Source organism: Portunus trituberculatus, chromosome 47 (assembly GCF_017591435.1).
Source record: "Portunus trituberculatus isolate SZX2019 chromosome 47, ASM1759143v1, whole genome shotgun sequence".
In the NCBI taxonomy this organism is placed as follows: Eukaryota; Metazoa; Arthropoda; class Malacostraca; order Decapoda; family Portunidae; genus Portunus; species Portunus trituberculatus.
In genome coordinates this window covers 8,520,549-8,542,673 of record NC_059301.1, presented here as the reverse complement: position 1 = coordinate 8,542,673, position 22,125 = coordinate 8,520,549, and the positions used below count along the sequence as shown (strand labels likewise).

Sequence of the window (22,125 nt, the reverse complement as noted above, 5' to 3'; positions counted from 1 at the left end):
GAATTCATGGAGAGGGGAGTTGGTGGGGGAAAGTAAATGGAGAAAAGGATAAATATATTGCAGATATTTGAGGAGACGAAGAGAGAGAGAGAGAGAGAGAAATGGAAAATTTGTGGCGCCGCAACAAGGTCATATGACGAGAGAGAGAGAGAGAGAGAGAGAGAGAGAGAGAGAGAGAGAGAGAGAAATAATTGATTAATTGAAAAATTATTGGCCCCACAACAACAAGGTCATACGACACCAGAGAGAGAGAGAGAGAGAGAGAGAGAGAGAGAGAGAGAGAGAGAGAGAGAGAGATGAGATCTAGCTCTTGACAAAGGATTACAGAGATGCTGGTGCTGGTGTAGCTGTTGCGTCCTGTCTGTTGATGGGGAGGTGAGGGCGTGGCGGGGTGATGGGTGGCCTGTAGGTTGGGTGGGTGGGGGGAGAGAGGAAATAGTAGTCGTTGATTGTGGACGGGTGGGAGGAAGGGGTGGTGGCAGAGGGGCGCCGGTGTTGAGGGGAGGGAAATGTGCGGAATTCCTCCTTTCTGGCGCCTATCCTTCAGACCAGTGTGTGTGTGTGTGTGTGTGTGTGTGTGTGTGTGTGTGTGTGTGTGGAGGTGGTGGAAGGATGTGCTGGAGCTGGGGGAGCGTGTTAAGATGTGGTGTAGGAGTATGATCAGATGTGGTAGAGATGGAGCAGGAAGAGGAGATGGAGTTAGTGGAGGAGGAGGTGGAGGAAGAAGAAGAGAGTAAAATTTAGTGCAGGAAGTTGAGAAGGTGTAAGTGATGGTGAAGGACTGGAGAGAGAGAGAGAGAGAGAGAGAGAGAGAGAGAGAGAGAGAGAGAGAGAGAGAGAGAGAGAGGGGGGGAATGGTTGTCTATTTGCTGTGTGAAAGCTCCACTGTAACGACCATTTATTAGCTGTTTTTGTCTTTATTTTTTTTCCCTTAACCTTTAAAGTGTCTTTTTTCCCTGTTCCTTTTAAATCATCCCGACTGAAACTCCCTCAATTCACCTTAAACTTTGTAAAAAAAGACCTTAATCAACGAGAGAGAGAGAGAGAGAGAGAGAGAGAGAGAGAGAGAGAGAGAGAGAGAGAGAATAGGCGACTTCAAAAGAAAAAATATTTGCCAAGGTTGCGGTAGAACTGTTGTTGTAGCGGTGAGTGCGTTGCGGGGGCTGGCCTGAGCTGAGCTGGGCAGGCAAGGCAAGGGAGGCCGGGGTCGTACGGGTCAGGTCGTCCAGAAGCTTGTTGAGTCACTGGAAGAGAGAGAGAGAGAGAGAGAGAGAGAGAGAGAGAGAGAGAGAGAGAGAGAGAGAGAGGATGTGCAGAGGCAAGAAGGGAGACGAAGGATGAGCTTGCACGAGTCTTTGTTTTCATTAGTGATTTGCCCCATGAACATTTGTGGGTAGTTGTATTTAGGAGGTGTCTATACAGAGGGAAGGGAATACGTTGTTGTTACAGTGTGGTTTCTGTGGATACTGGATAGTGTTCATGCGGCTTAATAGGCCTCTTCAGTTGTGCAATGGCCGCAAAAGGCTTTGTAGAGGGCGTGGAAGTGTTCACAATATCGCCGCATTCCTCCTTGTCCAGGGCCGAGTGTGACGTCACATCCGTCAGGAGTCCGCAGTGCTCATTGCAAACACTTCAGCCTTCCTTACACCTATTCCATGCTGTCCCTCTCTCACTAGTTCCCTCTGTTTTTTTCCTCCACAAGGGTTGTTTTGTATCCCAGGTTGGCAATTGTCTTCTCTATACGGGGATACACCTGTTGTTTTGCCTCGCCCAGCGCCACTCCGCCCCATGTCTCCCTCTTCAACCCTCCAACCCTCCAACGCACTCACACCGACCATTTTTTGCACGAGCACCAAAGGATCCCCTCGACTGGTATTCAGGGTTAGCTCAAGGCCGGCTAGGACGGAACTGCCGCGATAACTCATTACCGCATTGATACGCATTCCTCGGTAACATAAGACCACCACCGTCACCACCATTCCCCCCAGCCACCACCACCACCACCACCACTAACAACAACAATAACATCATCCGCGCTAGACCACACACACTCCTCCGTAACACAACAATGCTGCCACTTTCTCATGTAGCAATCTGTTCCGAGTCCTGCGCGGAAGGTTGCTCCCGCCACCCGCGTCCTTGACAGGTGCATGCGTGCCGAGGAGTGTAATGTGACCGCGCTATTACGGCCCCTGGATAAATGCATCCACGCCCCCGACCGATGATTGAATGTTAATACCACATCCCTTTAACAGATGACAGGTGGAGGGATGTGATGAGCGAAACGAACAATATTAAAACGACTGATTAAATTGAACACTTAGACGTGAGAGCTCACCTTCAGAGAAGCAAGGCGCGGGCGGAAACGCATTAAAGGTGGACCAGATAATCGTGTCTGTGCTGTGTTGTGCCGCGGGCGATCGAGGGAGAGAAGGTGTTGTCACGAGAACGAGCCCGTCAGTGCTGTGGACTTTCGCTGCCTGAAGTGAAACCCAGAGGCGGGCGAGCGGGGAGAGCAGCAGGCAGAGGCCGCCGCCCCAGCTCGCCTCGACCACCATGCGCATGAGGAGTCGGAGTGTGGCTGCCGCACCTCCCTCCCACGCGGTGACCGTCGGCGGCAGTGGCGCCTCCCGCAGCCTCCTTAACCTTCCCGGCGAGCTCAAGGTTCACTACTCAGAGGTGGTCAACGTGGCTGAGAAGCTCACCCGCCTGTTCTCCCGCTCACACTCCTACAACGTACACAAACATCACAAGACGCTTGATCGCACCTACAATAAGAAGGTAAGACGGCGCTGTTAGGACTGAAGCTCCACGCTGACACTAGACTATGCTAATGCGTGCTTCCAACATTCCGTCATGGTAGATTGTTAGTCGGTGATAGCATTCCTTTCCGTCCGCTTCCTATCGCTCTCCAAATTGACGGACACGCCCTAGTGAAAGAATGCTGTGGAAAAATCGCCGACTCAGAGTCCAGTTTTGTTTAGGCGAGCCAATTCTTCGTCACGGTGTGTTGATGCCGCGGCGCACTACTCCTGAGCGCTGGATGCCAACGCTTCAACGAACATTGGGGACCTCAACTCATTCCCAAACCTTTCGGCGTCTAACGTGACCGCGTTAAGACGATAAGTATTGGCCCGCGACATTTCAGAGACTCCCACCCACTCACAGATTTTACAATGCATTGATATTTCACAGCTTTATCAGGTTTTATAAGTTAAAGCAAAACTTCCCAATATAGCATGCCTTTCATCATTTTTTTTTTATTTTGATGCACCATTGGAACAAAACTCGTTTCTTAATATAATATTATAAAGAAATTATTATTTCAGAGAGAGATGTGGAGAAAAAGTATGAACTCGATGGTAATCGTAAAAGTTCTCAGACGTCATTGATTTTTAAGATTTGTATCCCCTGTGGTGTAGTGTAGATATTTGAAGTTTTCTTTTCATTTGATGGAGTAGGAAAAGTATCAGACGCCTTCCCGCTTCAAAAGTAGGAAAATTCATGTTAAAAGAGATACATTTTCTTTTAAAGAAGTGATTTTTTGCTATCATTCTTACCTCAAGATTTACACTCAGTGACCTCAACACAAAATTTTCATATGAAAGCTTACTGATTTTTTTTTTTTTTTTTTTTTTTTTTTTTACAAGGCAGCCTAGTTAATTTTGTATAGATACTGAGAGACAGATGTGAAGACCAGCTTTCATGTCTTTGTTCCCACAAGTATGCATGGCCTTGACTATGACATATTTGTTCAGAGTTGAATCCATCACCATTATCTTTTGGTTCCTTTCCTTTGTATAATGTCAGCTTCCTGTGACCCACCTCCGCCTCCTCTCATAGTTCCCAACTGACGGAGAGTTAATGCTGATGATGAAGTCCTGTTTTTATGGAGAATGGGAGAGTTAGTTACTGATCATGTTGTTGTTAGGCAAACATAAAAGGAAAGACGGTGATATTCCAAAGCTTGCCATACAAAAAAGAGTACCTTCAGATTTTGAGACTGTAATCAGAATATTTTGTTTCCTGACGATTTGTAAGTTTCATAAGGAGCCTCAATTGTCCTTATGTGTAATACAGTCACTTGCTACCCTAATGACACTAAATGTTCCCAGTTTAAATATTTAGTTACTATTGACAAAATGTTCAATCAAGTAAAGAAAGGGAACTTGACAGGATGGCTCAAATAGTTCCACATTACCTTATTTCATGAAAGAAACATTAGGATTTATGTTTTTTTTTTTTTTTTTTTTTTTTTTTTCCTGTTTGGTAAAAGTGCTAAATTTGTAATTACATGACTGCGTTATCTGAGATGTGCTGTTACTCAGTTTGTCACTTCCATAGAGAATGAATGAGTGAGGTGTATGTGATGGGACAGTTTGCAATGAGTATCTTCGAAACCCATTTGTCCTAGACTTGTGATCAATGTTTTGTCATCAATGTTTTGTCCTCACATCACATGTTTGCCAAATATTTAGCATCATCAAAGACAGTATGTAAGTTGGCCATTGAAAAACACAGAATGGAACAGCTACATGATGACACGGATGATTTGAAATAGTAGTATAGCCTCATGTTTCATAATGCCCTATTATCAGCATTGGTATGCATGCACAATCTGACGATAATCAGGATAAGATTACATAGCCTGTGTTGATGTAATAGAGCATGCCAAGGAAGTAGTAATGTAGTGCAGTCCAACATAAATAAGGATGGTGTCTCATGTTCACATGCCAAATTTTTTTATGTAATATATTCCTCAGGTATGTACTGAAAGAGAGAGAGAGAGAGAGAAACTATTTTTGAAGTGTTGCACTTTGATAAAAATTCTGATAAACATCAAGTACAGGCTACCAATTTAAAAACAGAGAATACATACTAATCAGTATGTGATGCTATAAAGGAAGATGTCAGCCTGGGATATATGTAAATAGATAACATTACACATTACTGGATAGGTTAATCCATTGATTGTGTCACTGCCTTGTCTTGCACAGTCTTGTTAAAAGATTATTAACTAGGTGCATGCCAAGGGCAGGAATTCATCATAGTATTGAACCTACATAAATGTTTTTAAAGAACATTTATTGTCTTGGGGTGAGGGTACTGATTATAATAGTACTTTTGATGTTTAAGTCAAGTTTTGATTATTATCATTATTAAGTTGGATAGCAGTTTTGTTATGCTTAGTATTCACTTCATTTGTTTGTGTGTTTTCAATTTGAAGTTGTTTGGTTGTTGAAATTTAAGGTAGCTGCCACCAATCTAATACATTTATCTTTATGTGATATGGTATGGTAGCATTGTTTTTATTAATTAGCTAAGGTTCTGTAAACTTGTAAAGTATTGGAAAATCATGACAAAAACATATTCTCATTTGAAATGGGTAAGTATTTATAGGTACCTATAAAAAAAGGCTTCATATTATTTTTCTCTGAATATGCAATGGTTTATCTAGTAGATTATTTTTGTACCTAGAAATTAAGTTAGGAAAAATAAAAATGTTCCATATCAGTTCATGAAAAGTATAAATGAATACTTTGCAAAAAGTAAATTTGGGAGTTAATATTAAACTGAGGTTACCCTAGTTTTCAGTATATATTAATCATTATAAAGTTTTTTTTTTCTTTTTTTATGTAAGAAAGGAAAACATAAAACTTATAAACAAAAGACCCACTAGATTGTCAGTGTTGGTGTTACATCAAAATGTTGTGTATCACTGGTTAGATCATAACATAATGGAACCACTGCTCAGAGGAGTGACATTTACTTATCAGTGGACAGTACAGGAGCCACTGTCAAGGCTCTGATAAGGAGAGGCACAGATGGTTATAAAGACTCCCAACTGATTAGGTGTGTAGTAAATAGATGGTAGGTAATGTTGTCTTAATAGCAATATGTCAGAGAGAGAGAGAATATTCAGGTTACAAAAGGGAATGTGTAAAGTATTCTATCTATGATTTAGACTTTACCTTTATGTATGTACAATATGTACTGTATATTTTCTGAAATACTTTTCCTTATGAAAAGTAAAGCTGGAAAACAAATAAATAGAATACTTATTTTTACGTATTTTGCATTTTAGGCAAAAAATGCAAGAGTAACATTCAAATATATTTATTTTCTTAATTTACTGTGTATTCTTTTTAAGGTACTGCCAATATCCCTTTCAGTAGGAAACAGAAAACCTAAACAAACCCCTCATTTCCCTTCCACAGCCCTCGCACTCCTGGGTCACGGTACATAACCTTAAGCAGCTGGACGGAGGAATCTTAGACCCCGATGATCGCCTCAATGACGTAGCCGATGACCGGGAGCAGATCATTGCCCTGTATGAGGAGCAGCCACACGAGCATCAGGGCGGGGATGGCACCTCGGCCTCATCTGACTCTGAGAATCCCTCCCCTGATATCTTCCAGGTGAGGTTTGGTTCCTGTTCTTGGCAGGGGTTGTGTTGAGACTTTTTACGTGTTACAGAGGATGGCTATAGACTGAAAAGGGAAGGGGGTGTAGGAGAGACTTAATTAGTACTATCCAAAGAATAAATTAGGTTTGTAGGTGTCTTAAAACTCTTGCCTTGAAATTCAAGTTAGGTATGTGTGTGTGTGTGTGTGTGTGTGTGTGTGTGTGTGTGTGTGTGTGTGTGTGTGTGTGTGTGTGTGTGTGTGTGTGTTTACCTAGTTGTATATTACAGGGTTTAAGAAGGGCTCTTAATGACCTGTCTCCATATCTATATTTATCCAACTTTTTCTTAAGGTTTTGCACATTTTCTGCTACTACAATCTCTTCACTCAAGCCATTCCAGATGTCCACCGTCCTGTGTGGAAAACTATAATTTTCAATGTTCCTCGAACACTGACTTTTTATGATCTTGGAGTGTCCTCTTGTTCATCTATCTCCATCCTCTGTCAATGATACTAGATCTTGTCTATCTATCTTTTCCATATGGTCTATTAACTTATAGTACATTGTTATTAGATCTCTTTCTCATCTATCCTTCAAAGTTAGTAGTTCCACTTCCTACAGTCTTCCTTCATAGAGAAGATCCTTTATTTCTGGCACCATATTTGTAGCAGTCCTTGTGTGTGTGTGTGAGAGAGAATATTTGAGATAATTTATTGAGGTATGGTTAGAGTTTAATTGAGGAGAGTGGGAGAGAAAAAGGATAAGAGCTACAGCCCTTCTCAAAACCGTTCCTCTTTCCCCCATCAGGACGTGGAGCACAAATTTTCTCCGTTCACCCGCAATGACATAGAGATCACTGGAGAGGAATTGAGCGGAGCGCCTCCACCCCTTCATGTGCGGCGAGGCAGTGAGCCGGCACTGAACCGTCTGTCCCCTATCCCCCCTGTGAGTGCTCCCCCAGACCCTACTAAGCGATGGTCTGCGGCACCTATCATTGAGGACCAGAACCCAGCACTCACCAGCTCAACACCCATGAAGACTATAGTGAGTGTGGCAAGATTTATGAGTCATGTTTCTACTCCATTGCTTTGTTTGCTTATATGGTTCAGTGATGTAGAGTAGGAAAGCTAAGGAAAGTCAGGTTAAAGGAGGAATATGTATTACTATTCTGTCATCTTGGAATTAGTGAGTGTGACAAGAGTGATGATTTGTTTGCTTTATGGAAGAAATTAAAGTTTAATATAACTGGGAAATCTTGAGTCACACAGCAAGAAGTAAACTGTTGTTGCTATTTTTGAATGCTGAGTTTTGTCTCAATCTAATCTTAATGAGATCTGTCTAGTCCCTGATCTATGATATATAATGATCTTTCCTTGCTTTCTTTTAAGTAAGCATTGACTTAGTTGAAAATAGATACTAAAGGTAGAAGAAGCACTTACTTCAAGTTTTACAAAGAGGAATGGCACCACCTAAATAGTTACATTAACTGTGTGCAAGTGCTTGTTATGTTTAATGCTCTACCTGAATGCCAAACACTTGTTGGGTTGCAGCAAGACGGTCACAGCTCCTATGAGGATGATAACGTTTTTGTGGTGGACCCGGGTGAGCGAGGAGAAGGCTCAGGGGAGGAGAAGACCCCCTCCTCCTCTACTTCTTCCCACCACTCCAACGCTGCTGCCTTCAGCCGCTTCACCCGAGACAACAACAGATGTTCCGTGCAGGTGAGGAAACAGGCCTGTCATCTTATAAGGAATATTCTTTGTTTTTTGTGTCACTTGATTTGCTCACTCTTGAAACTAGATTGAAGAACTTGAAATTACTTTTTTTTTTATATACATCAGTGTATGTAATGTCAGCAAGCCTGTTTATACTAAGCAACTAGACATACTGGGATATGAGACTGAAGCTGATCACTCAAGGAAACAAACAAGATAAGAATATGATTAATTTCATACATAAAGTGACTGAAGTATACTTATTTTATTTCATACTTTGTTCCAGGTGTTGTCAGATAACCCCATAATGGCACGCTGGGCTGATGCAGCTGACAACGTACTGGCGGGGAGTGAGGGGCGGAGGAGAGAACCACTGGGGGGATCGTCCTCCTCTCCACTCCATTTCAGAGACTCTTCTCATGAGGACACCAACACGTAAGTTCTTACCTGTGTGGAAAAACTGACAGTCTCTCAGTTGAACTGTTCATTATAACAATCAAACAATGAAAAATATGTACATATTAACAGTTTTTTTTCTGAAGGAAGGTAACCACTTTGAAAGATCATGGAGCATGACACATAGGAAGAGCATGATCACCCATGCTGAAAGTTGATCAAGTGTTTTGAGTGTATAATTATCTTGCCAGTGAATGTATCATTTGTCCACTTTCTTCAAGTAATCAAACAACTACAATTCATTGTTCTTCATTATATTGTACATTCCAAAATTTAAATTTCTTTCCATACTGGACATCTCTAATTCTACACATTATTTCATTATTCACATATCTACTTTGTTTAGTGACATGTTAGTCACTGCATTGCAGAAGTAATCAGTGAGTAGTAAAGAGGATGATGTTTTGAATCCACTTTTCAGGATACTTGTGGTGTTAAGCAATGACCGCGGTCCACTGGGGATCCACGTGATTCCCAGCACGGACGGGCGGGGCCATGACCAGGGCCTGCTGGTGGAGGGAGTGGAGCCTGCTGGCAGGATAGCTAGAGACGGCAGGATACAGGTCCATGATAGAATAATAGAAATCAATGGAAGATCTCTGAACAATGTAACCTTTCAAAAGTAAGTTCATAAGAATTACTTTGAAATCTGTACAGGTTTCCCTCATTATTTGATGAATCGTTATTTGATAATTATTTGGTCTTCCGATCGTTATCCTTTATATCCACTCACTCATTTTACAATGTCATGGCTTGTTTATCTGATTTTTAACTGATCACCAAAATGTAAACAAACACAATGCAATCACATTGTCACCCTCGCCGCAGCCGCCACCCATCGAAACTCATTTTTGCTAGATGTAGGATAATTAGTCAACAGGAAACTGCTCTCTTTTTCTGCTCGTCTTTTGTTTGTTCTCATTAGGAGCTGCCGATCCAAAGGCCTGGCTCTGGAGTTATCTTGAGCTATACGTATGTAGCATCAAGATCAAGATCAGTCTTTCAGTTGTGTTCAGGTCACCAGCATTTGTTTTGCTAAAATTCACATTAATTTTTGGGTATGACAAGTGATACAATTCTAATGTCTTCCAAGCGGTCTGCAACGCTTAGTGCAGGTGCATTGTAGGTCAAAAAACCAAGGAAAAGATCATCTGAGGAGAAGAAGGTTGAGATTGTAAAGTGGTATGAAGGAGCCAATTTCTTCACCAGAATCCTGGAGTTGCCCCAGTCCACTGTCTCCACTGCCATCAAACAAGCAACAAGTGTGAAGAAAGACAGCTTCAACATTAATGGCAGAGATGCTAATGAGGAAGAGAGAGCCAATAATGGAGAAAATGGAGAGATTCTTAAGGTTGTGGATTGATGACCAGATTTGCTGCCAAGTGGCACCTGCTAACTTAACTGAAGCTCATTTTTCTCCTCTTGCCAGTGGCCTATAGGGCAAACCACTGTATTAGATAAAATAATGACCCTATAACACTACCTCTGGGTGGCATGGAAGTGTTCCCTATCTCTCAAAACAAGCAAGGCATAAGTTACTTTCCCCATTAAATTAAATCCTATTGAACCTTAACTTCGCTATTCAATTGTTCGTTATTCAATCTGGTTTTCAGGAATGTAACCCAATCGTAAAATGAGGGAAACCTGTATTTGCTTCTTTGTGGTAACAGTCTGAAGTGTTCTCAATTTAGTATTGTGACACCATAATATTCTGAAATGTGTTGTTGATTTCGTTTGAAAACTTTTTCATGCTCTGTGACCACGAGGTATCTGTTCTTGGTAACTTCTGTTATTTCTTTTTTGTATCAATGAATTTGCTTTATATACTCGTACCTGTGGAGGAATCAAATTAATTATTAGTTGATAACTTATTCACAGGTTTAGAGTTTGTTCCTTTAAACTTTTACAGAGCGCAAGAAATTTTCAAGGATGCCATGCAGACACCTGAGCTAAGGCTACAGGTGGTGAAGGGCCGGGGAAGCAACCACCAACGGCAAGGCTCCTGCAATGAACTGGTGGAGGGAGAGGAGAGGAGTGAGTATTTAGTTTTGAATTTTGCAGGCTACATGTATTATTGTTATCACTACTGGAGTTGAAGTAATGACTGCATCATCATAAGTTTTCTTCACATTACAGATCTGCATCAGGCCAAGTATAACTTTTCTTCCTCATTATTTTGCCACTCAAAAGGAAGATCATTACTGCAAACATAGATATGAAGTTGAAATGAGTGCCAAGATGGCTTGTAAAAGTAGTCAAAGTGTACATAACAGTTTTGTTATGTCTTGTAAAGGAATGGAGTGGTTAAGGAGATCAAATGCACTACACAAAATTGGTTAGTCTTATAGAAAGATGTGCAGAAAATAATATAACTAGAAGTGTTTTATTGTATGCACATGCATTGTGTAGATGAGCCTGCATTCTGTGAAATAGATGAATAAGAGAGAAGAGTATAAGAAGATTGATTTGATTGATATATGCAAGGATAAAATATATTGATTGTATAACGATTCCTTTTGATCTCAGATATAGATATATAAACAAATTGCAGATGATATTTGTAAGAAATTATTCAACTGTATGCATATGAGTGAGCTGGCTTAAAGAAGAGGACACCATCTGGAGACTGAAATTATATCATCATTTAGAATAAGCCTGTAATTGACATTGTTCATTTGTTTCTCCCTCCTACAAGCAGTAGGTGGGGCCAAAGTGGCCAGTGTGACTGCCACAAGGAAGGTTGGGAGCATGTCACTCTCATCACGGACTCAGGCAGTCATCCTCCAAAGCAATACTCGTAAGCTGGGCCGGCGGGTGACAGTAAACCTCACCAAAGGACCACACGGCCTTGGCTTTTCTATCACCACTCGGGACAACCCAGCTGGTGGCGAGGCACCAATCTATATCAAGAATATATTGCCTAAGGTATGAATTAATTTGATTTTTTATTTAATTCATTCTCTCTCTCTCTCTCTCTCTCTCTCTCTCTCTCTCTCTCTCTCTCTCTCTCTCTCTCTCTCTCTCTCTCTCTCTCTCTCTCTCATCTTTTGGTATTGTGTACTGTAGTGCCTTGGTTTGGTATTTAGTATATTTTTATGCAGGAAGGCTGTGTAGTTACATATATTGACTTGAAGAGCAAGACAACAGGAATCTTGAAATTACTGAAATTTATCTTTTATTGCTAGAAAGACATCATGATAAGTTCTTTTCTAATGTGTGAATCTTTTTTCACTGGTATACATTTGCTGTGACCAAGTATGTAACATTACTCTTCTAACCTTCATATTTAGAACCTGATTAAAATTTTATGGGCATGATTATACCCTGTGTTCAGAAACACCTTCCTCTCACACAATGACAGTTTTCCAAAGCCACAGAGACAACTAATGGGGTTTTCAAGACAGTTTCTTCTTTAAAAAAAATAGAAATCTTACCAATCTATCACTAGAACCATAAAATTACTCTTAAAAACCAGTGTCTTCAACTAGAGCCTTGGAAAGTAATGATGGTGAGAGAGCAAACTGTTTCAGAATATAGGCCTAAGTGTCATGTCATACTGTGTTTATTCAGTTGTACTTGCAACTCTTGACAGTTGAATGCATTACCCAGATTTTCTGTGAATTGTGTCGTGACAGATGAACGTATGACACAAGTATGACACGGACTTGACCACACTTGTCTTGCATGCTGCAGCCACATCCTACAACTTTGCATGTCTTGTACCGAATTGGTCGAGATAAAGTATATGTGAACCCAGACTCAGTTGTTCATTCCATTATGTCCATTACAGGGAGCTGCTATAGAGGATGGAACCCTTCGTATAGGTGACCGTCTCCTGGAGGTGAATGGAGTTGCTGTGACAGGTAACAGCCAGTCTGAAGTAGCAGGACTCCTTCGGCAGATACCGATAGGTGGCACAGCAACTCTCATTGTGTCACGACAGGACCAACGTGGCAGTGAGGCGGCTCCTGTGGACGCTGCAGCAGATGAAGACAAAAGCTCCAGCCCTCAACTCCCTAGACAGCTGGTAGGTTTCTGGAATTCTGGTCTGCTGATATATTTTAGCAAGAAAGTTGGTGTATTTTGAAGGGTATTTTCAATTTATTGTTGAATATAAATGATTATTAAAAGGAGGTTTCCTTTGGGAAGGTGCTTCATAAATGTGAAGGTCAGATACTCAAATACTACCTTATTTCAGCTGACATATAGTATTGTTTCTTTCTATCCCTTCTGCAGCCCTTAGAAAAGTCTGCTGATGACAGCCTCATGTTCCCATGGAAGCAGAGAGAAATTCTAATGTTTGAGATTCCTGTTCATGATTCAGAAAGAGCAGGACTAGGTAAGATTTATTACTAAGTGACTCTTTTCTATGTTGACTTGCCTTTATACATGAAATCTCTCGGCCTTTTTTCCTTTACATTGAAAATTATTGTATTTGACTTTGTGACATATTGCAGGAGTGAGTGTGAAGGGGAAAACTAGCTCAGGTCCAAATGGTTCAGTTGACTTGGGAATATTTGTGAAGAATGTGATCCATGGTGGGGCAGCCTCCAGGGATGGCCGTCTCCTTCAGAATGACCAGCTGGTGAACATCAATGGTCTTTCCCTCCTTGGGAAGCCCAACAGTGAGGCTATGAAGACCCTGCGCACTGCCATGCATCAAGAGGTGAGTCCTTTACTTTCCTGGTTATCTTTTCATCTTCACAGAATGACATATATAACAGTTTTGTGCATGTCTTACAAGACAGTCTTGAAATAGAAAGCTTGTGTCTTTAAAGTTTTAGTAAGTGAACAAATTTACTTAACAGAGTCAAGAAAGTGTCACTTTCCAGCATTCTGGGTGTTGCTAAAAGCTTTCTTTCATAAAAGATAATATTTGCTTCTACTGCCAGCCATTGCTTTCCAATCATATACTGAGCACTGATTTCACATCCCTTACTTCTTCTGTTTATAATGTGTAAGTGTGGTACTGCATGTGCATCCCTCACTTACATTGTCATGTGTAAATATTGTGTTGCATGTGCATACTCTTTCCTGTAGTATGCAGTGTGGGATTATACTGTATATACTAATTTGTCATATATGTATGTACCAAGGCAAGACAACAGCCAAATTCGTCAGGAAGAAATTGAGTGTTAAGAACAGTTTATGCTGTTGGAAGATGATTAAAAGAACATTTCTTCTAAGATCTTAATGGAAGAATACAACTTGAAAAATCTACCTTATCAATCAACATATACTGGTAGAGATTAACCCTGTCTGGATTCTCTGTGCTCTTTGTATCCACATTAAAGTGTGGATAACAAACAGAGGTATTCTGAAGTGGTCAATCCAGATAAATCATATTTCTGGATGGAGTGGGTTTTACAGTGATTGGGAAAAATCTCAGTCATCATTGAGTGTCAGGCTCCAATCTTTACAAGAAGATAGAAGAGGAACCTTATGGCTTTTCTCTAAATTTTATAGAGATTGCCTCTGTAACTACTTGACAGTGACACTGAAGCAGAATGTTATGGAAGAGGACTGAATGAAGATAATGACCTTTGGTTACGATCAGAAAACACTTACTGTTCATATTTTCCCCAATCAGGGTCCAACCCCCGGCATGATCTCCCTCACTGTTGCCAGAAGAATAGACCACAGCAAGGAACGGTCGAGTCCCTCCTCAGCTAACAGGTCAGGTCGGGAGTCTGCCAACAGCCTCCTTACCAACTCATCAGGCACAGAGACCCTGGGAGGAGCTAAGTCTGCCCCAACTACCCCAACCCCAGACCATCTGGGCTCCACTGATGCCTCTGATGCCACCACAACGTTTCATTCCAACAAGGTGAACACTGGGTAGTGCCTCCTTTGTCCTGCAAGGTGTGGATAAGGGAAACTCAGTGCTGTGGCTGCTGGGATGAAGGCTGAGTTAAAGTTGTAGAGACAAAGATAGAACCACTTAAATTTTAGATTTATTTTTAATATTTTTGTTGAAGCAAGGCATAAAGGAAGAGAATCATCTGAACTGTGATATAGATGCCTTGTCTCAGCTTTATAGATAGATATGGAATGCTTTAATATTTCCCAAAAATGACATTAGAATATAAGAATTATGGATGAGGTGAAGGTATGAGATCTCTTTGAAAACTTCTCATCACATTTTCTTTAAGATTTGAAATATTTGCAAGAATTATTTTTATATTCTGTCTTCTTTAGTTATCTTGTTTTCTCTCCTTCATTGTATTTGTGTTTCCTTGGATGCTACCTCACATTCACAGGGGAAGGTAATTTAGAGGAGACTGATTAATTTTGTAGATTATTTTTACTAACATAATAGTGTAATTGAGCATGTTACATTTCACATTTTACTTGATGGATTTGAAGTTTTTCATCATACAGAAATCTTAACCATTATATTTTCGGTTTTAAAGGTGAACATTTTATCTTCAGAATGATGACCGGGTGCCCACAGAGAGAGAATTTGTTAATGACACCTTTGATGTACGTAACCCTGTGATCCAGCGGCTGACCAATAACAATGGGGCTCTGCGCAATGAAAGCTACTATAAGGTGAGCTGTGCCCAATGGTTGAGTGAGACAGATTTGCAGTTATTAATGTCTGATTCTGTGGATGCCTTAATTTTTATGAGTAGTTTATCTAAATGATGATGCAATTATTGCTGTGTGTTATCTGAACTGCTTGTGGTCATCCCAAAAGTTGGTTGGCTGATGATCTGTGGGACCCCACTGCAGCCATTCCATTAGTGATGTATAGCACCTGCGTATTAGATGAATAATGGATGTAAATGATAATGATAAGAGATTTTAGTATATTCCCTTGTGTAACAAGAGATGTGATGTGTTGTCTATTGTAGTATGGTGTACCTCTATTTTCCTGTAGGCCACACACGATACCTGGAACACCTCCCAGCTGCAGCAGCTTGTGATGCGTGTGGACCGGGAATCCCTGGCACCAGCCGTGGGTGGCACCAACACTCTGGGCTCCCCGACTGTTAACCTGCCATCCAGGGACACCCTCATCATCCATGATGACACAGGCACCCATCTCTCAGGGTTAGTGTTATGATGCACATCATTTTTGCATGCATGACCTTACAAAACTTAGCAGAGATTTTCAGGATTTTGTTTTTGTTGTATTTTTTATAAGCTCCTTTGTTGTTAAGAATTTTTTCATAATTGCAGAATCTAACATAAGATTTGAAAACATGAAGGTATCTTTGTGAAGATTTCTATAATCACCTTTGTTGTGTTTGACTTACAGACAAATGAGTGGGCACGATGGTCCTGGGGCCTCTGCTGGAAGCTTCAGTGACCATCCCAGCCAGTCTGATGATGCCTACACCAGCCAGTGAGTCATGTCTGTCTGTCTGTCCAATGTCTGTCCCATGTCTTTCCTTTGCATTTCACTTAGTGTTTGTCAGTGTATGTCACCAATGTTTGTCACTACACTTTGAACAAGTCTATGGCTCAACTGATTTCTTGCAAGAGATACTGGCTTCATAACAGTTTATGTTATTATTATTTGACCTGATTTCGTAATGCTGGTCAGCCTGTGTCACTGTCTTCCAGGGAAATTATCTGATTTTTAGTTCTACATCTTTCATTACAAACTGTTCACTCAATCATTGATGGATCTCATTTATTATGCCCATCCCATCAACATTGCTCCTACAAATTTGTTATTGATAATTTGTCTTTAACTTTTGTATATATTATTACAAGTTATCATATGCAGATGGTGGTTGTGGTGACAATGGTGATTATGATAATGACAGTAACAAAACAAATCCTCTTCAGAACTTCCTTGGAGGAGAATGTGGCAGGGTTCTCAAGGGATCAGTTTGGCCGGCAGAGCATGTCAGAGAAGCGTCATGCTACACTGGATGCTAAGAACACCGACACTTACCAGCGCAATAAGAAAGCAAGGTTGGTGTGTGTGTGTGTGTGTGTGTGTGTTATGGCATGAATTGCATACTTTTTTGCTGTGAGAAGGAAGATTTTTTTTATCAGAATTGAGTTCAAAAGCTGGAATTGATAATGTTAGATTGATGAAATGATAGTAAGCATGAAGGAAGTTTGAGTTATATTATTCATTACTTGTTATTTGTAAACTTTGTTGGTTTGAAAAAGTTTATGATCATGTGTTGTAGTACAAATTAATAGACAATTTAGCTTTCTGAAAATAGTAAAAAATGTTATAGGAATATAGAGAGACTGGTGCATTCTTGTATTTTGTTTTATGTGATTATGATGAAATTTCATTGAGGAGACTGCATCTATGTAAGAATTGAATCTTTCATATAGCAAGTTACAGTGAAGGAGAGATGAAGTCTCTCCAAGCTTCATCAGCTTGTGTTAACCTTGTTCTTTTTCCTTAAATTAATTCTGTTGTTTATAGGGAAGAAAGAGAGAAACAGAAACAAATAATGTTGGCGCAAGAGAAGTTGGCAGCAACGCAGGGTCTTGGGGCAGCTGGGATGGCAGGTTAGTCTTTCTTGAGTGTGTCAGTCGCCCTCCCAGTGTCCTTCTCTCTTTCTACCGGTGCTTGTGGATTCCACCATCACAGGTTTTCAAAGAGGAAAAATATAATGTGCAATTTTAAATGTGGATACAGTTACCTGTTCATATCGGAGATTTATTTTTATTGTGCATTTTGATAAAGTTAGACAAATCAGTCAGATGCAAAAAAGTTGTGTTGTGCACAAACAATTGTGAAAAATCCAGTAATGTCATTAAATAAATCATGAAAATTTTCTGAGGTAGTTATTAATAGAAGGAGGAATTAAAATAGACATTTCAAAGTTAAAAACAAAAATTAAGACATGCAGAGTCCCTTTTTGAGTGTTTCTCCATTATTCTTGATGGTGATGCTTTCAATGAGGGTCTTAAGAAAAAAAAAAACTACACTCAACCAAGCACAGTTATCAAAACTCCTCATGATTATGGACAACAGAAATTTTTATTTTGTATCCAAATTTTCAAAATGTCTGAGGCCAGTGATGGTAGGAAATATTTGTAGTGTTGCTTGACAATCATCTGTAGTGCTCAGGGTTATCAGGTGCAATGTCTGCTGTACAAAGTTTAGGGAAGTTATCATAAATGGTAAGACTAGTTGTGTGTTTTTGAAGTAACACTTAATCCAGACTTGCTTCCATTGTTATGTGTGGGTTTGCAGTGGTTGGAGTGTGTAGCTTAACTTTTAATCCAGAGATATGCTGAGGCTTAGTACATAGTCCTTGGAGACTCTTGGCAGCAGTGAAGTTTGCAATAGAAACCTTACAAAGTAGTTTTTATCTCTGTTTCAGGTTAAAGTGTACTTTGAATTTGGGGCTTTGAATTTCTTAATTTAGTTGTATTTTAAGAACACCACTTATGTTGATTGTAGTCTCATAACTTATGCAGTTTATTTATTTATTCATTTTATTTATTTTTAATTTTATTTGTTTATTTATTTATTTATTTTATTTTATTATTCTTTTATTTATTTATTTTTTTATTTATTTATCTATTTATTTATTTATTTATTTATTTTTATTTTTTTTTTATTTATTTATTTTTTTTTTTTGTCATTGGCTAAAGAAAATTTGAAGGAATATATAACAGTCAACTTGGAGTGGTGTTCTCCCTTGTCTTGAGTACTGTATATTGATCATCAGTGTACAGTGCTTGAAGTAGAATCAGACCTTGCCATAACATCTCTCCTGCTGGGCATAACTTGTGGTGTGGTCTCTGCCCTTAAGGTGGCCCTGAGGAAGAGATGAAGCCAGGTTTAAGGGAGGTGGGCATTGATGTACCACCAACTGACCCTCCTCCTGGGCTCCCCCACCCCTCACACCCTGCCCCACCCAGTGCCAGGCCTGCCCCCAACACCTCACGCTGGGGCAGAACTAAGCAAAATACATTACCATCTAAGTCCAAAGATGAAAATAAACCTCCTAAGAATAAGTCAGACCAAATGTCAAGCTCAGGTGTGGGCACAAAGCTGTCAGCCAAGCAGCAGTTTATTCAAGGCCTTCGTGGGCCTGGGCTGAGGAGAGGGAGTGAGCCAGTGGGGGCTACTCTGCGGAGGGGTCAGTCTGGGCACCCCCGAGGTCCCTTCAGCCCAGTGAGCCGCAGCCTCGAGAGGCATTTCAATAAAGGAAACCAGCGAACAACTTTTGGACAGGATCTTTCCAACATGATTTCCAACTGGGGTAACTAACAATATTTACCTGGTGCATGATGAATCACTGGTTTGGAACCTCTTTCTGCTTTACTTTTGATATTCTTTTTATGTTTTTGTTTATGTTTTCGTTGTGTTATGATGAGCTTGGGACTGGTGGTGGTGAGGGCTGGACTTACTGCATGCTGGGTGGTGGGACAACTGCTTCAGGTTTGCAGCAGCATCCTGAGTTTCATTATTTTACAGTAATTTTTTGCATATTTTTATTTATTCAAACTTTCTTTTCCCTTAATTTTTTATTATATTTTGTGCAAATGTTATTCATTACTTTTTAGATAATTGGATGTATTGCAAATGTGATGTGATGCACCACCAAAGAAATCCTTATATGGCTCAAAAGTTGTATGATGGAGAGAATGCAGTCACTTTCTAAAGCAGTTCACAAAGTTGGAATTAATCTTGTATATATTTTCCAGGAAAAAACTAATATATTCATGTGAATGTGAAACTTCCTAATCTCTAAACTTTTGCATTTGGTAAGGTCTTAAGTGTCTCTTCAAGCCTTCAGTAAAACTTCCTGGCAGCTTGTCTTTAGGAATTCAGACTCACAATTTTCTTCTGGTGTTGTCTGCTTAGCTTCCCGTAACCGAGAATTACTGGGCCGGGAGGCCTTGCCAGCAACCGGGAAGATGGTCCGAGCATCGTCAGATGAGTCACTTGCCTCTCAGACCCACCAGCGCACCACCCATGCTCACCAATCCTCCTCCCCGCATGAGCACGTAGCATCACAGGGTAAATGTTGGTGATATGGTGGTCCCTCTCTCTTTTGGCTCTTTTTCCCATCCCTTCCCTCTCTAATCTTACTCTCTAATCAGTCTTAGTCATTCTTGCATTTCCAGAAATCTACTATTATCACTTCTTTTCTTTTGGTTCCTTGCATTCCCATTCTCAATTGGCTAAAGTTAAGGCATTTTTCTAATTTATCACTCTCAGTTGTTTTTCTTCCAGCTTTGATAAAGATTTTGGTTTGTTATGCTGAGGTTAGACAACATGATCCTCATCTGGCAAAGATTGGATGTATCAGCTACAAAATGTTGAATTTTTTCTTGTACATGACAGTGAGGTCTCAATATGTGATAGGATGATCAGTTGAGTTTCATAATTCATTCATTGATATGTGCATCACAATAAAGATTCAGACCATGTGTGTAAATGTATGCTTGAATAAATTATGTAATCATATAGTTTTTGAATATGTATAGCATAAGTATGTTTTGAATACGTTAGTCTTGTGCTAGAGTGATAGGATTAATGCTCGTTTTCTAATGTGCGAGCTGAACTGAAAATCAAATATTTATTTTTATTTAATTTGATATTCTTACTTTGCTTTACAAGTAAAGGCATTTAGATTTCAGCAACAACAGCACTGTCTTCCACCATGGAAGGCAAGGAGATATCTATCGTTATACCAGGGTATCATTCGCCTTGTGTGTGTTTTCTCATGCATTCCTTATGCCAGGTTAAAGTTTTCCCAGTAGTATGTGTATTTCTAAGTAATGCGAGCAATGAGGATTGTCATCTTCCTACTAAAAGCATAAAGGTTAAGATGTGAGGGAATACTTACATGTATGAATGTGAAATACAAATGTAAACACATGTGGGGATGTCAAGTTAATATACAGGTAGATAGATAGGTGGGTTAGGCTATATTTTTAAGTTCTAATGCTAACATTTTGATAGCAGTGATAGTATGAAATGAATTACAATTATCTTGGGACCTCACTACTTTTTTACAACACTGTATTCCTAAGGTCTTCCTTCCTTTCACCACTTGCAGGGAATCATTTTCACTTCGGAAGCTGAGATGATCTCACAATTTTGAGAATGAAGTTGCAGTAAATGTTGAATTTAAATTCATTAATTCTACTTTATGTAAATTGTTATTTTTCCCCTAGTTTGATGATTTATGAATTGTATTTTAAGTCTGAAAAGTTGTTCCATAATAGCAAGGCAGTCATGCATTAATTTGTCCATGAGCTTAACTAATACTTGTGTTTGGTCTGGCATGCATGAATGTTTGTCCATACTTGTTTTGTCCTGTGTATGTCCCTAACTTGTTCTCAGTCTCTGACATAATAACAAAGAAAATATGTTGGTTTAGATAACAATTACAGTATTGCAGCAGCTTTTGTTATTGGGTGTGTTGCTGTAACCCACACTGATTTGACACCCTCACCATTCCCAGATGCTTTAAGGTCAAGACTAGACTTTGGTCCTGGTCTGGGCATGAAGAAGTCTTCCAGCTTAGAATCCCTACAGACCATGGTGCAAGAGGTATGATGTGGAACAGTTTTGTATACATCTAATGATTTTAATTAGAATAATCCTTAGTCCTCATCATTGTCCTTCTGCTTCAGATTTTTTTGTTTGTTTTTGTTTCATCTTTTTTGAGGCATTGGAACCAAAGCCTTAATTATAAGAAAAATGGGGAAAGTAGTGAAGCAATACATTGTTGCAATTGTGTATCAGCATAGTGGTTTGGGAAGAGTTGTGAAGAGGAAAAGGTACTCTTTTCTATGGTACATTATGACAAGAAAAATTTGTGAATCATGTGGAATTAAATAGTTGAAATGTATGTTTTCATTGAGAAATGTTTGTTGTATGAAAAGAATAAATGATGTGAAAATGTATAAGAACCAATTTGGTATGTTAAAGAATGACAAGAGAAATAGTAGAGAATGAGATTAGAATAAGCAAATATAGGAACCAATGTAGACTTAATCATGGCTATTGTGTTGGCTGAGTCCTTAGAAACAAGCATCAAATCTGGAGGAATAGATCCAAGAATATTCTGATTAGGTGCAATGTGTTAGTATGTTTCTTCCCTCATGCCAGTTTAAAATAAAGGAAACAATATTTTAATTATATCAAACAGCCATTAAAATATAGATGATGTTTGCAGATGACCATGGAGGAGGAAGGTCACCGGATGGGGTCAGGTCGGGTACCGAGAGGCCGTGGGTGTAATGAGAGCTTTCGTGCAGCTGTTGACCGATCTTATGACGTCCCACTCAATGGACTGCGCAGCAAAATGGAGACCTGTGAGTAGTTCTTTTTTTTTCTATGAGGGATATAATGTAAGAGAGATTTCAGTTATACCTTTGCATTATGAGATTTTGTAATGAATTATGATGTAGTTTAAAGAATAAAAACTTGGAGTAGCTTATTCATGTTTGTGGGATATAGATAGTTTGCTCTCCTTTGATTGTAGAATGCAAATAAAGATAACTCGACTTCATTCTTAATGTAACTTATTAGAATAGAATTAGGGACTGTAATTAACAACCCATTCTATCTTAACAGTGGCTGAAGAGGAGTCGGAAT

General features: G+C 39.8%; 1 protein-coding gene across 15 annotated transcripts in view; it reads left to right on the top strand.

Moving 5' to 3' along the window:
* LOC123520435 (partitioning defective 3 homolog) overlaps nt 1-22,125 on the top strand; it is a 92,811-nt gene that overhangs the window by 56,483 nt on the left and 14,203 nt on the right. For 8 of the 15 annotated variants that reach the window (XM_045282629.1, XM_045282633.1, XM_045282630.1 and 5 more), the window contains exons 2-23: nt 2,256-2,781; nt 6,219-6,419; nt 7,213-7,449; nt 7,956-8,126; nt 8,407-8,555; nt 8,998-9,198; nt 10,486-10,610; nt 11,272-11,501; nt 12,367-12,603; nt 12,813-12,915; nt 13,034-13,242; nt 14,167-14,403; nt 15,009-15,128; nt 15,460-15,632; nt 15,841-15,927; nt 16,377-16,505; nt 16,978-17,063; nt 18,320-18,772; nt 19,378-19,533; nt 20,987-21,075; nt 21,704-21,842; nt 22,105-22,125. The exon at nt 22,105-22,125 is cut by the window's right edge and continues 127 nt beyond it. In XM_045282629.1, the coding sequence (XP_045138564.1) occupies nt 2,557-2,781; nt 6,219-6,419; nt 7,213-7,449; nt 7,956-8,126; nt 8,407-8,555; nt 8,998-9,198; nt 10,486-10,610; nt 11,272-11,501; nt 12,367-12,603; nt 12,813-12,915; nt 13,034-13,242; nt 14,167-14,403; nt 15,009-15,128; nt 15,460-15,632; nt 15,841-15,927; nt 16,377-16,505; nt 16,978-17,063; nt 18,320-18,772; nt 19,378-19,533; nt 20,987-21,075; nt 21,704-21,842; nt 22,105-22,125 (3,778 nt within the window). In that variant the 5' untranslated portion in view covers nt 2,256-2,556. The remainder of the gene's footprint in view (nt 1-2,255; nt 2,782-6,218; nt 6,420-7,212; nt 7,450-7,955; nt 8,127-8,406; nt 8,556-8,997; nt 9,199-10,485; nt 10,611-11,271; nt 11,502-12,366; nt 12,604-12,812; nt 12,916-13,033; nt 13,243-14,166; nt 14,404-15,008; nt 15,129-15,459; nt 15,633-15,840; nt 15,928-16,376; nt 16,506-16,977; nt 17,064-18,319; nt 18,773-19,377; nt 19,534-20,986; nt 21,076-21,703; nt 21,843-22,104) is intronic. The other 7 variants (XM_045282634.1, XM_045282642.1, XM_045282627.1 and 4 more) reach the window with 6 other exon arrangements.